The sequence below is a fragment of the Pygocentrus nattereri genome, chromosome 9 (assembly GCF_015220715.1).
Source record: "Pygocentrus nattereri isolate fPygNat1 chromosome 9, fPygNat1.pri, whole genome shotgun sequence".
Lineage (NCBI taxonomy): Eukaryota > Metazoa > Chordata > Actinopteri > Characiformes > Serrasalmidae > Pygocentrus > Pygocentrus nattereri.
Genome location: NC_051219.1, coordinates 30,475,788 through 30,500,698, shown reverse-complemented (window position 1 = coordinate 30,500,698; position 24,911 = coordinate 30,475,788). Strand labels below are relative to the sequence as shown.

General features: G+C 37.2%; 1 protein-coding gene across 1 annotated transcript in view; it reads right to left on the bottom strand.

Moving 5' to 3' along the window:
* Window positions 1-19,077, bottom strand: part of sgk1 (serum/glucocorticoid regulated kinase 1) — a 51,058-nt gene extending 31,981 nt beyond the window's left edge. The window contains exons 1-3 of the mRNA XM_017707207.2: window positions 18,750-19,077; window positions 17,395-17,516; window positions 11,352-11,582 (exon numbers count right to left, since the gene is read on the bottom strand). Coding sequence (XP_017562696.1) covers window positions 11,352-11,582; window positions 17,395-17,472 — 309 coding nt within the window. The 5' untranslated portion in view covers window positions 17,473-17,516; window positions 18,750-19,077. The remainder of the gene's footprint in view (window positions 1-11,351; window positions 11,583-17,394; window positions 17,517-18,749) is intronic.
* Between the last annotated feature and the right edge of the window lie 5,834 nt (window positions 19,078-24,911).

The following is a 24,911-nucleotide window of genomic DNA, read 5'->3' as shown; positions in this document are numbered from 1 at the left end:
TTCAACAACCAGACATTTGGTGTCCATTTCTCACAGAATAATTACATTCAGTTTATTTCCCTACTGAGGTTGTTGACAAAAGTTGGGAAAATCGAACTCTTTACAAAATTTAGCTGCTTTAGTCAGCAGCACGTTGCTGCTGGCAGTGGAACATCTGGTTTACCATCAGCTGTTTACCTCCAACCTGTAAACACAACGTCTACACTGTGAGTTTCTGCTGTGTATTTTACTTTAAGAAGAGTATCAAATCTATTATTAAAGCACTGCTTAACTCACTATTGGAGTTTAGGTGCTTTGCACATTCAACTAAATACCTTCTAAACTGACCCAACCCTAACCTTAACCTCAGCCTAAAACATAAACCCAACCCACAACCTGGTCCTAGCCCCTAATCCTGGTCCAAATCCTCATCCTTTTTAGAATCAACTGTTTTTCAACAGATAGTTTGTTAACAATTTGAACATTTGTAAATAATCTACAGGGAACATTAGTGGACTAGCCAATAAAATGAGACCTAAAATGAAGGTATAAAATTATAACAACTGATATTATCAATTATTGGACTCGTGTTGGTATCAGCCGCAAAATGTTCATATTGGTCAGGTCTCTTTATGATGAGATAAAGTCAAATACCCTGAAAATAGTAATAAGGTGAATTGACTTGATTGAAATCTAAATATAATTTACACATTGAATAAAATGCATGACATCAACACAATTTTCACTTTTGGTTACTTTGGCAATGACTGTGTCACTGTAATATAACTAGTAATTATATTTATTATAATAAATATAATTTATTATATTAATGCATTCCTGTTTTCAGCAGCAAACCACAGAGATTTTTATTTACCTACTCGAGGGAAGGAGCAACTAATATTAGAAAACAGCCACAAGGTTTATTTTTGCTTACTGAAGTCAAATTTAGTTCAGTTTAGGTGTAGGCATTGTTGTATTTAGCTACAGAAAAATATAGTTCATTCTAACACCCACATAAAAGTAGTTGCGTGTGCACATTTTGCCTGACTCATGCTTACCCTTTCATAACCTCATTAACCCTCAGCATAGATACATACAGAGGGACAAAAGACAGAAGGTCCAACACTGCAGGGAGAAGCCAAAGCAAACAGCTGAAGGAGGTGAGAAACTGTAGTGCTGATTCTCCTGCATGTGGCAGCTCTCTGCAGCCTGAGAGGCCAGGCTTATGTAATCAGAGAGTCTTTTCTGCCCATGTGCTGATCTACTGCAGTGAGCTTAAAGGCGGAGGTGGACAGCCACACTGATAAAAAGCACAATGACTCGGCTCATGAGGGTAAGAAGTGAACGATACTATAGAAATATCTTATAAAAATATAGTCCCAAAAATACAGTCCCACACAGTTAAAGGAGAACTACACCGACTCTGAATTTGTTTTACATAATTTTATCATTAAGCGGTTTGCTGAAATGATTAATTGGAGAGATACTTATAGACTTAGATTTCTTTACAGCAGTGGAGATAGGGGTCACAATGGGGTCACAATATCACAATTATAACCCTTTTATTTACTGTCCAAAACAACCAGTTGACCTACACATTAAACAGTGTATTCAGAAGTATTTCATGTAATAACTTTCTGTGAGGGAACTTTTAGAGGTTTTAAACATTTTCTGATGCCAAGTTTACATCGTAATTATGTCTTAATGATTCTGTTATGCAGACAAATTTATGGAACTGCCCTCAAACTAGGCATTAACAGGTATAGTAATAAGCTAAAAATATTTAAAATGTGCGAAATCATAATTTATGGGACACTTTCTAATGGGAGATGTCTGTATCAAGCTCTAACCTTGAAGTAAATGTGTTACAAAGTCTGAAAATCAGTGTGTAACTTTAAGTTTTGTCAGTACGGAAACACATATTTTCTGAAATTTAGTTAATCAACAATATTATGATGTGTGTTTTTTACACTGTTCAAAGCTGTGTTTGCTAGTCATGTCCAGGCGAGCGTTTAAAATGTCTAAAATGTCACTACAGAAACAGTCACTCCTGACATAATCACTACTGAAACATTTGGGAAAGTTTCAACAGTGTGATAGTTTTGTTAGAGGAAAGTCACATGTTTAATCATTTATTTAATGAACATAGTAAAGCTATAGGGTCACTCAAAATAAATTCAGTCTAAAGTACAATTTAGTTAAAGTCCAAACTCAAACTTTGAACCGATTTGGTAGAATTGAAATGATCTTTATATGCCATCAAGCAAACTGTCTTATCACTTAACATAAAACTGATGTTTCGTTTTCATTGTTACATTTGTCTGTTTCACAATCAACTGTGCAAACTAAATAATTGCAATGTCAGTCAGTTGCACATGAATATAAGTAATAACTCTGCTGTTGTAACACACTTTGCAACTGCTTGACACATTTGAATCATGCTCAAGTTCAAAGCACTTCTTATAGCATTAGCATTAGCATTGTCACCAGTTTGACTGTGAAATGATGTACTAGCTTATATATTAGCTTAGCTCTTCAAGAAAACACCTCAGGGGTTATCTAAGACTGACGTCAGATGAGGTGCAGATCCACGAGCTGGACTGTGGACTGAGGACAGTGGGTCAACAGAGCACGTTATGTGCTAAGGTCACTGTTCTGCTCCTTGAAGGCTGAGAATTGGTGTCATTATTGTGAGCTGCTTTGCATGACCTTATTGGTGGAAGGTGAATTGCATCAATGTTTTCCAAATTTCTACATTCCAAAGATAATTCTGAAATTAACTGAATTATGGGAAGAATTTCCACACAAATGTTCCAACTTAATTTACTACAATTGGCTAAACTTGATCTGATGTAACATTTTATACGAAACTCATTGAATCTTACTTAGTTGGTAGAGAGTAACTTATTAGAGTTGATTTAAAAGTGGTCACTGTAGTGCTCAATCGGTTTAGGACCATGTTCAGCAGTAGAGACATCATTGCTGTCCAAAATGGCAACTTTAAAGGAGAGGGCAAACATTGTCTCTACTCTTAGTGTAAGTTAAGGTGTATAGGTTTATTCCAAGCTATTTTGGAGCATTTCTGTTGATCTATTCAATATGAAATGGGTGGCTGAGTGAACTTAAATAATGTATAAAAATGAAAATGGGATACAAAAAAAATTTTGATACATGCTTTTCTGGACAGTGATAATGTGGTAATGTGGTCTTATAGGCAGCAATAACAAGGCTTGGCAATTAATCAAACTAAAGAATATATTGAAGGGAAGTTAAGCCAGAAATGGCAAGCAAAGCAAAGGGAAAGACACGTCCACATGCAAACAGATGGAACCAGAAGCCAATAAAATTTTCCCCACTCTGCCTCTTCAGCTGCTGTGTCTCTCCAGCTGCTAAAGGCAACAGACTAAACAATACTTCAAATTGTTGAATTCGTCAAAAAAAAGATCAGATAACTAATAATAGTTAAATAATGAGGGATATGTCATTCTGAGGTGCTGTGTGCCTTCACTCTTTTCTCCTCCTACATGGCCTACTGTTAGTGTGTGTGTCTGTGTGTGTATGTGTTTGTATATATGTGTGTGTGTGTGTGTGTGTGTGTGTGTGTGTGTGTGTGTGTGTGTGTGTGTGTGTGTGTGATGGTGGACAACATGAGCAGGCTGCTGACTGGCTACAGCTGCTGAAGGAAAACCCTACACTGACCACATATTACTGATATTTTAAACATCTAGTATTTTTACATAAATTGTTTTGGCTGCATTGATAAAAATAAATGAATAAATAACATGGTGTGTCCACCAGACCACTGAGTAACAAATATATAAAAAATACACAAGGGTTAAATTGTCACTTTGGAAAATTACATTCATTCAAAGCTTATATTTTTAAAACAATAATGGTAAAATATTGGTCAATCTGGGTGCTATTTTGCTTTAAAGCACCCTGTATGTACCATCTCGTCGTGATACATATAAAACCACAGCTTAAAATCGTACTACAAAACATTCCTTAAACAATATCTCAGGAAACAGGCAACATATTCACAGCTATTTTATGCAAAAATTCTCCATGATGCTGCTTTCAGAGGCTTTAAAGGCTGAGAATTGGTGCCATTAGTGTGAGCTAAGTGTGTACACTGCTTGACCTTGCTGTTCCAGCTACAGGCCTTAATCAAGAAGCTATCGCTATCCTGACAAGCATATATAATCTCTATTGTGTGCAACATAATCAACAGCCATATCATATTCCAGCCTGCCACAGACTTTGTTAAGTATGATAATTATCCTGAGATCTCCAAAGAAAGCTGCGCGGATGATGGCATTGCTAAGTGCTAAGAGCAAAACACAGCAGAGTCAAATGTGTAACTACATGAATAAAACACATTACATCAAAACAGTTTTGCCTTTTGGTGTTCAGCTTGGCAATAACTGTGTCAATGATAAATGTACTGTTCATATTATTATTGCAGATAAATGTATAAAATAACTCCCTTAAGATACTACCACACTACAGATTCACAGATTTCAACTGATTAGTAGGAATCTGTGGAGAATTAAATGTTAGATGTGTCCAGACTGATGAGCAGAAGATGATTGCATCATCAGTGAGGAAGCTGTATAATAAGCTATAAAATAAATCAACATCCAGAATTTGAAAAAGTGCTGATAGATGACCATGCTCAGTATATTATTTATCATTTAATAACTAATAACATGAAAAAATTAATCAAACTTCTTAAATATCTGATATCTAGTGCACCGTACTCAAATATACACTGTATTAGTTACAATAACATACCAGCCATTATTAATATGGTTCCCAGAGAGCTGCAGGGATATTTTTCTGCTGTTTCCATAGTTTTTCCAACTCCAGTGTCAGAAACTTCTTTTTGTTTACCTTATTTTCCTTTGACGTTCCCCATCCTTATCCAAGAAGATTATCTCTTATATCACATTTAATTATCTTATATAAATCAAAACTTGTACTTAATGGCCATTTTGATGGGAAATAAGTGAATGGTGGTTTCTGACAAACCTGCCATTCTAGAAAACTACCCTCCACTAACGCATTTCTGTGTGTGTGTGTGTGTGTGTGGGTGTGTGTGTATCACAGCAGAGACCCCAGCAATGAGTCATTGGTGCACTCCAACCATGCTGCATCTTTCTGCCACATTAACTCCCTGCCTCAACACACACACACACACACACACACACACACACACACACACACACACACACACAAACACATGCTCTGAGAAAGAGCAGTCTAGCATTCAATTCTTTCTATCTGAGTAAATGTCAAGAAACTCCAGAACAGCCTTTTGCTTAAGCCTCAATGAGTGAGTATTAATGTTGTTGATTTAAGAGAGTAATCTGAGTGAGGAAGGTGTGTGTGTGTGTGTGTGTGTGTGTGTGTGTGTGTGTGTGTGTGTGTGTGTGTGTGTGTGTGTGTGTGTTTTGTGGATGTCAGGAGTGTCGTATGTGTCAGTTTGGTGAAGTCACCATGCCTCTGACATACATTACATAACATCTCCTGTAGGTCAACTAGAGGACAAAATGATGTGTCATCCCTGCCCCCCACCTCTCTCTCTCCCTCTCTCTCTCTCTCTCTCTCTCTCTCCATATATATATATATATTTGACAACTCCTGACAAGTTATAAAACATGTAAGAATATCTCTCTCTCTCTCTCTCTCTCTCTCTCTCTCTCTCTCTTAGAGAGAGAGAGAGAGAGAGATTCTTACATGTTTTATAACTTGTCAGGAGTTGTCAAAATCTATGTATGTAAGTTAGTCACAGCCTTTGTATTATTTTTATTATTTTTCTCCTGTACATCTATAATGTCTAAATGAGATATTTCTGAGGAGATTACACATAAGATCAGGGAGAAAATCAATAAAAAAAATAATAAAAAACTTTAAAACTAGACTACAAAAAATTATTAAAAGCTACAGAGAAAACAAGATTCCTAACAACCACCTGGAACACCTGATAGACAACAAAACAGAAGAGAGTGAGGAGAAAATCAAGCTGCTTCAGATCTGAAAACATTCACAAGTGTTTCAGTCTATCCTTCCACTGTGAGAAGACAACTCAGCGCTATGGGTCTGAAAGGATGTGTAGCTGTCAAGACGCCCTTACTGAGAAAAGAGGCAAAGCAGAAGACAATTTGAAGTAGAACACTGAAGCTGGACATCTGAGGTGTGGAGTGTGGTTTAATTTCAGACCTGGTAGTAACAGAAGGCGATATGTTCACTGCTGAAACAATGAAAGTTCTTCAAACCATGACGACGACCATCAGTCAAACACAGCTGAGGATCAGTGCAAGTTTAAGGATGTAGATCAAAATCTGGAGTTGGTGATTTGTTTTTGATGGAAGGCTGTATGAATATGTTTCAAAAATGAATGATAAGTAATGCTGGCCTGCTAACATGGAGTAAATCACTGCTGTCAGAACAAAACCCTGTATCTCCATTTTTGTTGTTTTTCAGATTTCTACATAATTTCTACATAATTTCTTTACATTGTGTCAAAATTTTAAAATAAATGGACCAAAAGAAATGGCCCAAATGTACTTGGAAAAAATGTCTGCTTCCATTGACTCACATTAAAAGTAAGGTACGTTTTTTCCATCTCCTGTAAAGTTACCATTTTGATGATATGAGGTTTTCTTTCAAGAGCAGTGAAATACAGTTATATCCTGATGTGGGTGGGGTTGATTGACACATGTGCAGAATGTAAATACAAATAGAATGCATTAATATGCAAATCATGTAAACCATATTTTTAAAGGAAAATACTATAAAGTCAACATATTAAATGTTGAAACTGATCAATTTTGTTGTTTTTTTAAGATATGTGCCCATTTTGAATTTGATGCCAGCAATACATTCCAAAAAAGTTGTGACAGGGGCATGTTTACCACTGTGTTTCATCACCTCTTCTTTTAATAACACTCTTAAGTGTTTGGGAACTGAGGAGAATGTCTACTATAGTTTTGAAAGTGAAATATTTTCTTGTTCTTGTTTGTTATAGGATTTCAGCTGCTCAACAGTTCAGTGTTGCCTTTTTCGTATTTTTCATTTCATAAAGAAACAAATGTTTTGAGTGGTGAGAGGTCTGGACTGCAGGCAGCTTATTTTTGCACCCAGTTTATTTTACTACAGAGCCATGCTGTTGTAATATGTGCAGAATGTGGTTTGGTACTGCCTTGATAAAAGTAAAAACTGTGCAAACCAGCCCCACTCTCCCTTACTATCTTATAAAATCTTCTCAAACCCTGTCAGTATACCATGAATCAGGCCCACACCCACAGTAAAAATGTCTTTAAGTGACTTTGCAATGTTCTTCTCAGGCCACAGCATGTTTCAATGAAAATAACTAGCTTTAGTGTAGGTAAACACTGTAATGACACATTAACAGCTCTTATGAAACAAAACTACAGCACCTGGAAACCCTAACCTACTTCTTCATGAGAATTCGTAAGCAGTTCTGCACATATTAATGGCAGCAATGAACAAAATCTCCCCCCGGCAGTGAATTTGCCTGTTGTTCAAGTGAAGTCAAATTTGTTAAAAGTAAAGTCACTTAATTTGAAAGTTAATCATTATAAATTTCTAGCAACCAAGAATAGAAAGACTACAATTATCGGAAAATTAAAATGTTTTTTTTTCTTTTTTTTGTTCTCTAACAGCATCTAACAGGTCATTCCAGGTCAAATCCCCAGAGGAGAGAAAAGTTTTCCACCATCTGTCTCACAGCCTGGAGCTTTGGGTCAAAAGATATGTTGATGGAACTATATGGTTGTTTTGCTTCATTGGGTGTTAACTGGGTGCACAGAAAATGACATTTGTAACAGTCAAATGTGTTTTACAGTCTTTTTGTTGTAATAGTTGGATGACTAATGCACAGTCATTTCCAGTAATAGTGAGTGATTTCATTGTTTTTATTTTAATTTTATAGCAGAGGTTCAGAACTGGGTCAACAGATTTGAAGTCAACAATTAAATCACCAAACCCACCAATTTAATTGTTTAATAATTTAATTAGCATATTATATTAATGAATAACTATTACTGAAATGGCTTGTGTAAAATGCAAAAGGAGAACGTAATGGGAACCAATAATTATATTTTTGCAAAATAAATGTAATCTGTGATTGCATGTAGATACTTTACTAGAGATTATATTAAAGGGCCCATATCCTGTGTTTTTCTTATCTTTTTTGTCTGAGGTCCAATTATGATGTTTGTATTGTTGAAGTCCCCAAAACAGTCATTTTATTATGACCATTTTCCAACTTCTTGTTATCATGTAGAGTAAACAGGCTGCTTTGGTTACTGTGCCTTTAAGACTGATATATATATATATATATATATATATATATATATATATATATATATATATATATATATATATATATATATACACTGACAGGTAAATGACATGATTGACTGCCCTGTATTGGGCCTCATTCAAAGAGCAGTTGAGCTCTTTTTAACATCAGTGTAAATGGGTATGGCTGAACATGTGTATATGTAAATATATTGGCTTTTGTGACATCTCAAATCACAAATAATTTAAAATATTCATTTCAGTACACATACTGGAAAGTAAATGGTACATTTTGAATTCTAACACTATTTATGTAATATGTTTAAGTCTTTTATTTCAGAAAAGCAAGGAGAATTTCTATAATATGGGTCCTTTAAAGAGTAATTATTTAACTTGGACTGAGCTGTAAAATTCCACTGTGATTCAATTGGAGATGATGAGCCTGACAGTGTCGCTTGCCAGTGATTTGAAATGGAATAGCACAACGGTAGCTTCACATGGAAAACTGCAAATACACACACACACACACACACACACACACACACACACACACGGTGGGCCAACATCACTCAAACTAAATACAGAGACTTCTGAGTTTTCTGGAAACAGCCGCAAATAAAAGGCACACGAAAAAGACTCTTTATGAATGAAGATTCCCATCAACAATAGAATAGAAGCTTTGACCCTCTGAATTCTGTTTAAATGTATTTAAGTCAACAATTTTAGATTATTAATTAGATTAAATGTATTTACTTAATTATATAATTCATTATATAGCATATATAAGTATATTATGAATTACATTACCATTTCATTTAAATTCTGTATCTGTTTCTGTCATTTTGTGAAACATTTCAATGTAAAAAATGAAAAATGTGGCACAAATGAAAGCATTGTTTTATACTTAACTTCAAAACACAAGAATAAACTGATAAAAAAATTATAACATGTTTTTTTATCACCAATAATGACTGTGTTAACTAAGAGTTAAAATGCAACGGCACCATTTTTTCAAATTTTCTGTATAATTTGTTAAGATGTAAGCAAAGTCATTCAGAGTGGTTGAATGTGAAATGGTTCACTATAGAGAAACTTGCTGACTCTGATTTCAGAGTCCAGGGGTCACAATATTTACAACACAAAATGACCAGTGAACCTACATGAGTCTTCTAAATTTTTAAATGTAATATAGATAATGTTACATGATATCTATAAAATCAAATAAAAAACATTTTCTTTGTGGACTATTTTGCCTTACAACACCCTGCATGTACATCTCCTCCCAGAATGGACTTTAAAATATATATTTTGGTCAAAACTTTATCTCAGATAACAATGTAAACCATGAAACCATCAAACATTAGACAACATGTTCATAACCATTTCATTTTATAGTTTCCTGTGATGTAGATTTCAGAAGCATTAAACTCTTTGGACAACTGGTTACTTCCACTACTGTGGACAACCTGGACTCAATAAGTTTTTTTTACAACAATGCATTTCACATAAATTCACTCTGGATTTCTTTACATATTAATGCAGGAACTCAGGAAATCCTTCATGAAATGAAACCCCTTGTAAAGAAGTGAATTGGTGTGTCTCATGCAATGGCAGCTCAGTTGCCAGATGGGTTTTGATGTTTTGATGGTCTGATGGCTTTTTCTTTAAATTCAGCTGCCCTGTTCAGATTCAGGGAATTTTTCCCCTGAGACCAAAGCTGAACAAGGCTGGGCTCTACACTGCAGTGAAAGAGCATAAATGATGTGAATAATCTTTCACAAACTGTATGAGACAGTGTTACTGCCACAGCCTCATCTGACCCACATGAACAGAGAGAGAGAGAGAGAGAGAGAGAGAGAGAGAGAGAGAGAGAGAGAGAGAGAAAAAGAGGAGAGTTGGAACCCTCCAGAGCATGGCTAACCCTCAGAGACAGACTGAAGGAACACTGAGGTCTAAGCAGAAATCAAAGCCTTTACGCAATACAAGAAACCAAGCCAGCTTCTCGCACAGATACAGTGAATAGAACAAAATTGCCAAAAATAGTCAGCTGAAGCATGGGCATACATTGAGATGCCACTTTATTAGGTATTCTTATCTCATACCTGTACTCACTGACCATTTTATTAAAAATACCTACAGTATAGGTGCCCTTTGGGGGCATAGAGTTACTGCATTGCAGCTACAGTCAGCAACTGTAAAACTGCTAAGTGCACTTTATGGTAGGTGTTTCTAAAAATGCTAAGTAAGTAGAGGTAGGTGTACATAATAAACTAACAGTATATATATATATATATATATATGTGTGTGTGTGTATATGTATATATATATATATAAACCACTGTAACTCATCTCAGTTAATCACTGTAACATCTCAAAAGCAGCATCAATCAAATCCTTGAATCCCATAGGTGTTTAGAAGAGCTTCATTGGTCCAGCTCATCACAAAAGTGTTCAGTGGAGCATCATTACACCCTATCATGGGTGTTCACAGGAGCTTCATTATATACAATCAAGGGTGGTCAATGGAGCTTTCATATAGCCATTGAAGCTGTATCACTCTTATACATCCCAAACTTGTCCAGTGGAGCTTTATTATATGCAATCAAAAGTTTTTCAGCAGAGCTTCACCACTCCAACTGTCTCCAAAGGCGTTCAACTGTTGAAAGGCTTCAACAATCTGACTCATCACATTTGTGTTTAAATGGGCTTTTTCACTCCATCTCATTACAAAGGTCTTCAGTGGAGTGTCATCTCACTTCAACTCATCCCAAAGGTGTCTAATAGAGCTTCATCACTTCAACTCATCACAAAAGTGTTTAATGGAGCTTCATCACTTTAACTCATCACAAAAGTGTTTAATTGAGCTTCAATACTCACTCCACAGAACATAGTTTCCACTGCTTGGTGGTCTTAGAGTTTTCTGTAGCATCAAATTCTACTATCAGTACTTTTCTATGGACATTATACAGCAGTATTGCATGTTAAATTAGCTAAAGTAATATAGATAATGTGGAAATAAAATGTAGACAGAAAGACTGTCTGACCTTGCAGGTTTTGTTCTTGTCCCGTGAGCCTGCTGTGCAGGGCTGGCAGAGAGGGCTGGGCGGGTGGGGTAGGTAGTATCCTCCAGGGCTGTAGGGGCAGCAGGCGTACGTTGTGGGGAAATGTGTATACCACAGATCCTGTCCATCTTGACACTTGGGACATGGCGAGAGGAAGCCTTTAGTCTGAGATTTCTCCACACTCACCTTCGGATTCCTCATCCACCTCCGCACCTGTCAACACACACACAGCAGTCAGCACATTCAAATACACTGCAGCAGCATTGATAACTAGATGTTCTACAGCTTCTCATTATCAGTGTTGAGGGTTATACTGTCCAACTCAAAGTAACAAAATAAGAGTTTCATTACTTGCATTACTCATATGTTTCTGAGAGAACAATATTAATTATGTGCATTTAAATCATGTCCTTGTTTAAATTTTGAAGTAGCGCAGCTAGAGTGTGGGATGTGCTGTAAACACAGCCTGCTGTCAAATCATCTAATCATGCTAATATGACTCTCATAGAGTCTTCATACTGAAGAAGCCAGACTAATTTAGAAATACAGTAGCTCTGTAGGCTTTACAGATTATTCTTAAAGATTTTATTTCAAGGAGGCTTTTTGACAATTACTACTAGTTCGTTTCTAGGTGTTCAAACAACATCAGCTATTCGTAATTTTAATCAAGCATAATTGGCTGTACATTAAGAGTAAAGTTAGAGAAATGATGTTCACTGTGATTGGTCATTTATTTCTTAGCAAATAGCCGAAAATAGAAAATAGCTATAGGGTTTTCCAGTTGATGTAGATGTTTGAGTTTTAGAGAGTAACTTAGAAGTAAAGTAACAATTAGTCAGATTACTATTTCCAGTAAGTAACAAGTAATCCTATTACAGTTTGAGAGGAGTCATTTTTTGAGGAAGTACTCCAACACTGCATAACAGCTACACGCACTATACAGTTTGTAGTTTATTATGGCTATAATAAGGGTTTTATTATTTTAAAAGTTGTGAATGAGGAAGTGAAAGCGTAGGTCAGATCATACATAGGAAGAACAATGAACCTCACAATTACAGCTTGAGCAAAGAGAGATCTGTGGCTGCTATGTTCTGTGTTATTGCTGACTTGGCTAATCAAAGACGTCAACTACCAGCACTGACCAACAACTGAGTTCTGGTGCCTGCACGCCATCTAAGGTGACTACTGCATTGTTTAATGTGGAAAGAAAATCTGAATGAGAAGCTGACCTCAGCCTTGTGAACGTTTATTTAACAGTTAATATTTCTTTTGATAGGTCATGTGTAAGGCCTGAAAACGCAAATTATTCTTAAGTATATGGCCAGATACAGCACCAGACATTATACCTTTCAGATTGACTGGATCTATTTTGATCAACATGTGTTTCATTTGAAATTTATGAAAATTCCAGGTGTGGCTGTTTTTGTTTGGTTCAACTAAAAACAAAATACCTGCTTACAGAAATTGATGAAAGTTGTGTAAATGTGTAAAGGGCCTGTAGCATGCGTAAAGCTGAAGCAGCTGCCCATTGACTTCTATTTTATGCATTTAATTCAAAGTTTTCAGTGGTTTTACTTAACACAGGGAGAAGTGCCGAAAAGATCATCAATGGCAGGAGACACTATGCTACAAATGCAGAAGACAGAAATTAGGCTGAAAAACTCCTGAGAATTCCTTTAAACAGCTTTATGAAGCACATTTTAGTCAGAGAGCATAGGGAGAGCATCACAAATGTGTCATTTTTTAGTCTTGGGACAGTTTTGATTTGTCTCTCTGGCAGTCAGCAAAGCCAAAATGACAGCTGAATAAAACCACTCATACTTTTCTGCAGTGTGCTCCTGAAGCAGCCTGATTTGACCTCTTCGAGTATCACTTACTTGAAAAAGAAAGTCTGAGCAAATCTGACATATCTAGGACTTGCTCTGGAACTAATACAATCACATCTGAATATGTATTCTCCAACCAGGAACTAGCTCAGAAAAGGGACTTACACTGTGTGAAATGATTGTAATTCCAAGCATAAAATGCAGTAAGTTCTCGAGCAGGGGTCAGGCTCTCTCAGCATGTAAGAGCTGCGTTTCTATTACTGCTGCACCTTAAATGGCTTACATAACCATGTATAGGACGCATAAAAAGTGTAAGGCTTTTTTACTACTTTAACTTAATGCTCTAACTTTCAGTACTTTCAATTCTTTATTTAGATAGCCATCATTTATCTTTTTGCTCATGCTAGTAAGACTTAGATGGGCTGAGACATCCACATCAGCATATTGAAGTCCATTGAACAGTGATCAGACAATGACCAAGTGTTTTTTACCAGTGTGGCAATCTGGCCACCAAATATTATGTGTAATACTGTAGCTGATATTATTATCAGTCAAAAGTCAAAATTCTGGCATTGTGAATGCTCAGAAAAGCACATATAAATTTTGTCCTCAGAATGACTTTTTGCTAGACTTTTAGAGGTAGAGGACTTAAGCTGTTCCCTTAAAGCCAACAACTAGATAAATAAAAAAGGCTTTATCCCAAAAAGTGCTAAATTAACTGGAAAAACTAGGCCATGAGCCTTTCTACTGCAAAATTGTTCAAAAGCATGAACATGTGCACTGAGCATATTCCATTATGTCTAAAAATCAAACTTTAATCTAGATTGAAGACAAAGCTCTTGGGGAAATCCTACAGGCCTGTCCACATGACATCCAAAAGCTTCTTAAAGTCAAGACAGTAGTATTAAAATTGATATGTCTAGGTTGTTCTCTCTGAATAGTGGCTAGAAAAAACCCATCAAAAATACCAATGAGTAGAGTTTTAGGATGTATTTATTGCCCTCCAGACACGACACATATTAATGCAGTGAATTCAAAATTATCCCATTCAGTTTCCTTCTTTACCATTACTATAGTGTTGAGCTTCCTATCTAAAATGCTATGTTTCCTATTTAAAATGCTAATTTACTTTAGTTCATCAAAACCATACCAGACTGAAATGACAACAATGAATTAGCCACCATGCTAACATTATCTTGGGAACAAAAATACATTTGACACAAGATGAATGTTATTTAAAATGAAAAATAAACTCTAAATGGAAGTGTTAGGCTACGGTTTCCCACGGTTCCCGCCAAACTTGCTCAACCTAGTAACAGTTGCTTTGTGGGCAGAGCTTGGACAGGTCAGCTGCAAGTAATGTTGTAATATTGCTCAATTTGTAAGTTTAACAACATCCTTGGTTCACTGAGTGCAAAAGATTTATATATATATATATATATATATATATATATATATAGAGAGAGAGAGAGAGAGAGAGAGAGATAGATAGATAGATACATAGATAGATAGATAGATAGATAGATAGATAGATAGATAGATAGATAGATAGATAGATAGATACACACAACACACACACAGACACACATATACACACTCTTAAGCCTTTGATCTTGTTTTCAAAGATTTGTCATCTCACGCTCTCTCTGTGTCATCTTTGCTATCACTGCTTGGTATTCAGCCTTTGAGATTCCTCTCATCTCTGTCATCGTCTCATTATGCACTGTGAATTCATCTAAAACCCAACAAAGTAAAGCAGACTTTTATACACACACACACGCACACACACACACACACACACACAAGTGTGTACATGAGTGGGGAACCCTCAGGGTCTTTGAGGCCTTGGGAGAATTAAGGCCTAATGATTCCTGTGGAATTAAAAACATCTGTCTGTGCTTTTTTGTTCATTGTCATTGAAGAATATCTTCATGCTTGATGTGTTTAAATTCTGTAAGTGATGTGGTCATACTCATTCCACTATAAAGCTTTGATTGGAAAAAAAGGGCTAAATTCTCAAAACACTCATAGAAAACTGTCCCATCAGAATGTTTTTCTCTGTATCTAGGAAGATACAGCCAAGCGAGCTCTCCCACTGGCTAGGACTTCATGAGCTGAACCAAAGGCCTTATGTCTGACAAAACAATAACATAATTAGGAAGTAGCAATGGAATTAGCCAATCCTGTTTTGATTTACAATGGGAGGGAGCAATTTTGTGAGAAAAAAAGTCACTCAAAGCCTTCTCAAAGACCTAAATATTTTGCTGACAGTGAGTTGGAGTGGTGTCCTAACCAGAATTTCTGTGGGTTGTAAGAAATGGTAAACAGTGGCTCCAGCTCTATGCCAGGGCTCGTTACTGAAGGAGTCCATGTTAAACTGGTACAAGGTAAAATTAGGGTGACCACAGCAGGGTCTAAGCTAATGTTAGCATGAAAACAAAAACAAATTAGGTCCCCAAAACAGGACACGTCCTGGAAAAAGAGTAGATCACTGTAGTAAAAAAAAAAAAAAAAAGTGAATTGCCTTTATTTTAGCACTAAGATAGTACTAGAATCCCAGTGTGAATTAGCATCATCATAGAAGGAATTCCTTCTTTGACTAAATTTTGATATCTATGGGATGAACTGAAGGCTAACAATAAAAGTCACCACTGAATAAGCCTGTCAGACCTCCAGGTTGTTCTGCACTGTAACAGAGACGGAACCTGATACAAAAGTCAAAGACACACACACACACACACACACACACACATATGCACACACACTGCAGTATGCCGCACTGAAAAGCTCTAATGATGACTCAACTCTTCCAAGAAAGTTCAACCACAGAGAAACTCCCAGCAGGGCAGAGAGAGAGAGGGAAGGTGGGGGGGGGTAAAGACTAAAGATACACATCTAAAAGAGGGGGGTGGGGGGTGGAAGACTCACTGAACCAGACTGGCACCCATGCCTGCCCATGCTCCATAGAGGTAAACCTCTACTTTCTCTCTCTCTCTCTCTCTCTCTCTCTCTCTTCTCCACTATTGCTCTCCTTCTCATCTAAATTTCCCTCACACTTTCTCTCAATTTCTTCATTTCTCTACTGTCCCTCCCCATTTCTCCCTCCCTCTCTCTCTCTCTCTCTCTCTCTCTCTCTCTCTCTCTGTAAAGGTGATGAAAGCAGTATTACACTTGGCATAAATACATAATAACCCAAAACTGATCTCACTGAGTCAGCCTCTAACACTCCATCTGCTAAGCGCCTGTGTGTTTGTGTAGGTGTGTGTATGTGTATGTATGTGCATGATTGGACACAGGCTTTCACCAAACAGACAGACAGCAACATTGCCTGCAGACCAAAACAAAAAACATGCGCTGAAATTCTGAAGCCACAGCCTGAAAGCCCTCACTGAGAAACACTTGAGATGTGGATAAAAAACACTTCTGTAAATAGACCTGTTTTTATTCATAATCTGAGATTGCAATGTAACATTAATTCATTGAATTAACTTTATTTAAATGTGCACATTATTTCCTTCTTCCAGTGTACTTGGCAATAATTATATTGATGTGATGATGTACACATTTGAATCAGGTAAATTACATCAAGTTTTTCAGTGTAGATGTTCACTGTTTAGCATTCAAATATGATTAATCTATATTTTGGCTAAAATGCATATATGCCTACATGCATAAATACTTGCATATGCAGTTTCCTGTAATACCTGTGTATTGCTAAATACAGTAGCCAAACCTGAGGTCATTTGCTTGTTTGTTGGGTAACACTTCAGTGTAAAAGGACACTATTATGCGGTTGTAATAAGCCCAAAGCTGCTCATTAACTGGACGCTCATTATTACGTTATTAAGCGCTAACTAAGGATAAGTATTATTTTCTCAAAATAATTGCTCAACTAGATTTGTTTTGAGATAAATTAATTATTCAGTCTTGCTTAAAGAAGTCCTTTTAGCTATGTAATCAGTTTGGGTCCTCTGGCACATTAGAAGTGCATTACTTATTCACTTTGTGAATCCTGAAAATTCTTCCAACCTTTAAAAACTCATACTCTTATAAAAATTGTGCAATAAATGTTTTGATAAAAAGTAAACCTGTTTGCTTTAAATGAGATTCTTTAATACATCCACTTGAATTTTTACAGAAAGTTCTCCTTTAACTCAATGAAATGTATTTTTTTAGCACTTCTAAACACAAACACACACCTTCCTCTTGACGAACTGGAAGGCAGAGCACTTTTTAAAGGAGAAGGCCTGCTTCTCTGTGCTGTGGACCAGCCGCATGGCCTCCGGCCGCCCCGCGCACTCCGCAGACCCCAGTGTGACGCCTGAGAGGGACAGAGAGAGGGAACTATGAGTTCTCTATCACGAAAGAACGAAATCCTTCTTCAGACCTTCTTAAGGTTTACAGGTATGACTATGTGTGTGTGTGTGTGTGTGTGTGTGTGTGTGTGTGTGTGTGTGTGCGTGCGCGCGTGTGTGTGTGTGTGATTGTGTCTGTCTGAGTGACTGATGGTAGGAATGCAGGTTTTATTTTACTTTATTTTGTTATATTTTGTATTTATTTTATCTTATTCCCTATATATGAATGTCTGTCTGATACTGTGCACTGTGAGCTCCTGTAACCAAAACCATATTCCTTGTATGCATAGCATACCTGGCCAATAAAGCTTGATTCTGATTCTGATTCTGAATGACTGCAGACTTCTTCAGTAAAGGCAGGTGTTTACATAGATAACTATGAACACTTATTGTTAAATGAATGCCTAAATGGATCTTCTCTCAGATGGAGAGCCTCTTGTGTATGGTGTTTAAAGAACCTTTTTAAAAAATGCATGTAAAAAGACAGCACCAAAAAGGGTCCTTTTTTCAATGCTATAACGAAACCCTTGTTACAAATGACATCAGCAGATGCATGTGTTTATATGAGAGAGAGAGAGAGAGAGAGAGAGAGAGAGAGAGAGAGAGAGAGAGAGAAATAGAGTGGGAGAGAATGAGCAAGAGATAAAAACAGAAAGAGAAAGAGAAGAGAAAGACAGTGTGAGTGAAAAAGAAAGAGGAAGAAGGTGAGAGAGAGAGAGAGAGAGAGAGAGAGAGAGAGAGAGAGAGAGAGAGAGAGAGAGAGAGTACAGGTCTTGTGACTGTTTTCTGTTTTTAACTCATCAACACCTGTATGTGTTTGTATATGTATGTGTATGTTAGAGAGAGAGAGAGAGAGAGAGAGAGAGAGAGTGAGAGAAAGAGAGACAGAGTACAGGTGTAACTGTAAAGGTGAATAAATAGAGTGAAAGATAGAACTTGAGTCCTGTGACTAATGTTTTATATCTCATCAGCCCATGTATATGTTTGTATATGTGTGAAAGAGAGAGAGAGAGAGAGAGAGAGAGAGAGAAAGGGGGGTATGTAGTAGATATGTAGAAAGAGAAATTAAAAAGAAATAGAAAGAAAGAAAGAGAAAGGAAGAACAAAGGAGTGTGAGAGAGAGAGAGAGAGAGAGAGAGAGAGAGAGAGAGAGAGAGAGAGAGAGAGAGAGAAAGTGCGAGAACAAGCTGTAGTGTTACCGGTGTGGTTGTGTGCGATGCTCCAGGTTGCTGTGGTTGGTCGCTGTTGCTGCTGCTGCTGGTGATGATGTCGCTGCAGCCGGACGTTGCTGGTCCTGATGCTGCTGATAACTGTTGGTGATGATGATGATGAAGGTGGTGATGATGTCGTTGCTCTTACAGCTTGCCCGCGGAGCTCCTGACTCTGTATCGCTGCAGTGCAGCACTGTCTGCATGTGTGTGTGAGAGAGAGAGAAAGAGACGGAACCAATCACTGCACTTTATCAATGAGAGACAGAGCGCATGATGCACCTCCAGAGAAGAGTGCCTTTGCTTTATTGCTCTAGCTCTCTCTCTCTCTCTCTGTCTCTCTCTCTCTCTGACATGCTCGCTTGCTCATCCTCCTTCTCCCCCCTCCCCTTTGCTCCTCTGCTACAGTTGCTGCTCTCTCGCTCTTTCTCTCTCTCTTTTTCTTTCTCTCTGATTGTGTGAATGGAGGTATGGGGCTCAGAGGAGGATGAATGAAAGATGATGGATTGGAGGGGTGTGTTCCATTTGACCATTCCTGTCACACCAGCTGATGCAATGCAGCAACACCAATCTAAACCAGAATTCACACGCAGGTACACAAAGGCAGGAACAGTACAGTAAATAAGATATTCTGTAATTATATTTTGATATTTTATGATGTGAGATTTGGTGCAATTCATCTTCATCTGCATATGTGCTTATCATAATACATAATCATATTTTACCAAATAATCTGACCATATGCAGAGATTATGTAATATATTTTCAGTGCATATATCAACTTCAGATTTTAAACACAGAATGTCTGTTGTCTTTGTACTTTGTAAAAACTGCTAATTCATTAGCATAAACAATAAGCTAAATTTATGCACAAATAAAATTGAAAAGGAAAAATATTCTGACAGCATGTAAAATATACATAATACACACATAAGTTAATCCTTTAAAATCCCAGACTTATTGCACACAAAGGTTTATTATTCAAAATAAATATAAAACAAAATAAAGTTCAACATAAAAAATCATATATATATATATATATATATATATAAAACTTTTTTTCAATATAATTTGAAAATGGCTGTTGCCCTTTACATCGTGTGAAATTCATGATAAATAGACTATGTCTTGGAAAAATGTCTGGTTCCATGGACTTACAATAAAAATTAAGTATGTATTTTCCTTTTCCTGCAAAGTCACCATTTTGGAGATATAAGGTTTTGATCCAACAGCAGCAATTTGTGGCAATTGCCGCTTGTGTAATTACAAACATTTGGGGAACTGAAGAAGGTTTGCCAAGAGTAATGAACCAAACTCTTACTGTAGACACCTCAATGCTATAAGTGCAAAATGGCTTTCCAACAAAGTAATGTTATTCATTGGTAGTGTGAAGAATTGTTCTATCCATTTCATATTATCAATATCTTTTTTGTGCTTATGAATAGATACTTTTCATTCACATTTCTAAGTAGAAAGTCAAAAGACATAACATATTTAAATCTGAAGTAGAAACATATGGACAAAAGCATTGGCGCACATACACATTACACCTACAGGAGCTTATAAGGCATCCCATCCTAAATCCTTAGGCATTAATACAGAGTTGCCAATGTCTTGGCAAGTAGACGCATTAGGGTTCTAGGCCAACCCCTAATAAACAACCCACAGCATTATCCCTCCTCCACCAAACTTTACAGCTGGCACAGTGCAGTCAGGCGGGTAATGTTCTCCTGGCATTTGCCAAACACAAACTCGTCTATCGGACTGCCAGATAGACAAATGTTCTCTACCGCTCCAGATGTCCAGTGGCAATGTGCTTTACACCACTTCATCTGACGCTTGGCATTGTGCTTGGAGATGTAAGCATTGTATGCAGCTTTTGTTCTGATTTTTATGCTGGAGGAGGTTTAGAACTCTGCATTTATTGAGTCAGCAGAGTGTTGGTGACTTTTAGGCACTATGTGTCTCAGCACTTAACGCTCTTTACGTGGTCTGACACTTCATGGCTGAGTTGCTGTGATTCCTAAATGCTTCCACTTTACAATAACACCACTCAATCCATAAAAGGATTCTTCTTGTTACAATGTCTTACTTCTAACAATAGAAGAATCCTTAGTGGTGCTATATAGAACCTTTTTCAAAAGGATTATATACATATGAAATCATACACAACACATTCTCAATCATTCTGAAGAACAATGCAAATAACTGTTTAAGCATGAAATGGTACTATATAGAACTAATGGTTCTAAATAGAACCATTGCTTTTACAAAAGAAGAATAGATAGATAGATAGATAGATAGATAGATAGATAGATAGATAGATAGATAGATAGATAGATAGATAGATAGATAGATAGATAGATAGATAGATAGATAGAACAATCACATTGCATGAAAATTGAGTTGCGTCTATTTCATGACATGCAACTAGTTGCATGAATGCTTCACCATGTAAAGCCATCTAAAAACTCATTCTAACCTTGACCTCAGTGCAAAACCTAAACCCAAGCTCAGTCCCATCCTGAACATTTGTAGACAACCTTTGTGGGACCGTCAAACTACATTGTGACCCAAATTTATTCTGGCAGTTCTTTGGACCCCTGCTGTGATTTATTCAGCTTGCTACTTCTGCTAGCAAACCAGACAGAGTAACCTACAAGCATTGCTATTGCACCACTAGGAATATTTGCTAACATCATCATAATGGATAGCAGAAAGTACTTGAAATTTCATGCACTGAACCAGAGCAATCCAGTTCAGTTAAAAATTGAAGACTCCACCAGTGGCAGCAGCACAGCACAGACAGAATATATCAGTTTTTGTATGCATGGCTTCATACCTCCACCTACACCCAGCAGATACAGTGTATATTTCTCAGCTTTCTTTCTGTTTCACATGGATGTGCTGCCCTCTCTGTAGTGTTTGGATGCCCTATTCATAATTTAGTTGTAGTTCCAGGCCTGGTTCAAGCTACAGTCCTGCACTAAGGCTGCGTACTCCATCGCTGAATAGCTAACTAGGTTGATGACCAGCTAGCTTAATGTTTAGATGATTAGCAAGCACACTGTAAGCACTTCCCAGAATATGTAGAGGTGGGAGAGAAAGGGAGAGAGAGAGGTTGTGAGAACAATCCATCGTTTACTCTTTTCCACTGAAAACCTCAGTGCTTCTTGTTAAGCTTGACCTTTGAGTATATAGGCTAATGATGAGAAGCTTTACCAAACCCTAAGGCCTTGGCCTTCCTAAGGACATTGCCCTGACCCCGGCCTATGTCCATCCTCTAAAGGCTATAACACTGCTATCAATCATTCTCAACAGTACTCCTCATGTCTGTGGACCCATATTGTCATCACAGATAAAAATCCTTCTTGGGGCATGATAGATATACTGCATATGCAAATTGATAAATACCACTGTAAAAATATGTTTTTCTCAAACCCTGCACATATGAACAAATTTACATATTGATATTCATTTTATTTTGTTCTATTTTAGTATATTTCACTTTTTCCTTTAGCTAATATGTCATACACTGCTCAAAAAATAAAGGGAACACTCAAATAACACATCCTAGATCTGAATGAATGAAATATTCTCATTGAATACTTTGTTCTCTACAAAGTGGAATGTGCTGACAACAAAATCACACAAAAATAATCAATAGAAATCAAATTTATTTAACCAATGGAGGCCTGGATTTGGAGTCACACACAAAATTAAAGTGGAAAAACACACTACTGATCCAACTTTGATGTGATGTCCTTAAAACAAGTCAAAATGAGGGCCAGTCCATAGCTTCAATGCCTTCAACTTGCAGGAAACTGCTGACACACTCCAGCCACATGAGGTCTAGCATTGTCCTGCATTAGGAGGAACACAGGGCCAACCGCACCAGCATATGGTCTCACAAGGGGTCTGAGGATCTCATCTAATGGCAGTCAGGCTACCTCTGGTGAGCACATGGAGGGCTGTGCGTCCCTCCAAAGAAATGCCACCCCACACCATTACTGACCCACTGCCAAACCGGTCATGCTGAAGGATGTTGCAGGCAGCAGATTGCTCTCCACGGCGTCTCCAGCCTCTGTCACATCTGTCACATGTGCTCAGTGTGAACCTGCTTTCATCTGTGAAGAGCACAGGGTGCCAGTGGTGAATCCTGGTGTTCTCTGGCAAATGCCAAGTGTCCTGCACGGTGTTGGGCTGTGAGCACAACCCCCATCTGTGGACGTTGGGCCCTCGTACCATCCTCATGGAGTCGGTTTCTAACCGTTTGTGCAGACACATGCACATTTGTGGCCTGCTGGAGGTCATGCTGTACTGTGCAAAACCTAAGAGACTACCCTTAATTCATTTAATTTCCAGTCAAAATGTCCATTAAGTATTTTTTTAAGCATTATAAAAAAGTTAAACAGAAAGCTACCCAGAAGCCTCACTAACCAAGTATAAGATCACACTGTACAGTACTCAGTCATTATTGCAGCTTCCATTCTTTTAGGGACACTTGTTTTTAGTTTATCAAAGGAATCTCTAGGAAAATGTTTCCACATGTCTAAAGTTCAGTCTTAGAAGTTGGTTGCTGCTTCTCACAATCCAAATAATCCCAAATGCATTCAATAAGAGGTCTGGACTCTGGGGTGGTCAGTCCATTGTTCTAAAAACACCAGCAGCTTCTTAGTTTAATGTGTTTCAGTAAGAGCTTCTTGGCAGCTACACATCCTTTCAGATCCATAGAGTTGTCTTCTCACAGTGGAAGGATGGACAGAAACACCTGTGGATTTTCTCCTCTCTCTCAAAAATGAAACTGTTAAGTGCTGTTTATCTGATGGGGACAGTGTTGCTGGTCTTTCAGGTCTTCCAGGTGGTTGTTAGGAGTCATATTTACCCAGTGTCTTTTAATCATTTTTTGAGCTTCATTGCTAGAAACTGCTTTTTCCACTTATTTTTCTTTTTATGCAAGTCATATCTCTAATCTCCTCAGAAATGTCTCCTGCAAAAAAATAATTGTATTTAAACATCATTTTGACTTAATAGTCATTTGGAAATTAAATAAATGAAGGGTGACTTGTGTACAGTATTGTTCATGTGCACTCATTCTATATATCATATGTGATACCTGACTCTGATTATTTTGATCATGTAAATTAAAACTTTGCTTTGCATTGTTTCATTCAGAGTATTTAAGTTGAATCAATACAGTTAAACTGCTTGTCAACATATAGTCATTTCTTTAGGTTGAGCTGACAAATCATTAATTGATTTTTATTTTTATTTTTAATCTGTTTTAATTGATTCATTTACATGTTTTGAGTCTCATTATATCAAGTCATCACCCTCCTCTACACTGATATTAACCAGCCTTTTGAACACTGCCTGTTCCTCAAGTTAACAATGCTGTACCTTCTGGCTGAACAGGCCACAGCAGTAATCTGTATTCCACATACATTAGAACTTTTGGCGTAAACAGAAAAGCCTCAGGAGTCGCGGATATGCTGTTGTTGTTGTACAGCAGCATTCTTTGTCCTTAACACATCCTGCCTGAGACCAAAGCCACACACAGGACAAACTAAGAGCTCATTTCATGCTTATTATTACCATTATTACTATTACTGTGTACTCAGGCAGAGCAAACTCACATACGTACAGTTAGAAAGAGCAGGGCAGCTAGAAATCATTAGGGAGAATGCAAAATGTCTGCATTGGCTGCCAGTCCATTAAAATATCATTTTACATATTTTTCATGGTTCAGCAGCACAATATATTATAGATCAGTGGCCACTGCAGTGCTCTTGGTTGCAAATGTGCAGTGAAATAGCTCTCGTCCCCACTCAGCTCTCTCTACTAGAGACATAAAGGCTGAGCTGAGATTCTGGAATATATATTCTTGTTTTTAGTAGTATATACTGTACAGTTCATAAGTAAAGGACAGTGTTGTTGTTTGTCTGTGCTTAAAAAAGTTAACATCAATTGTGCAAAACTTTAAAAAATGCCTGAACACATTATTAAGATGTAAACAAAGTGTACAACAGAATAGATGACCTGAAGGGTTTTACCAGATACAAACCACAAGAACACCTCAAGAACTGAAAGGGTTTACAGCTTGACAAAAAGTATGTAAAAATAGTTCTGGGACAGTTCTGGGACAAAGTCTTT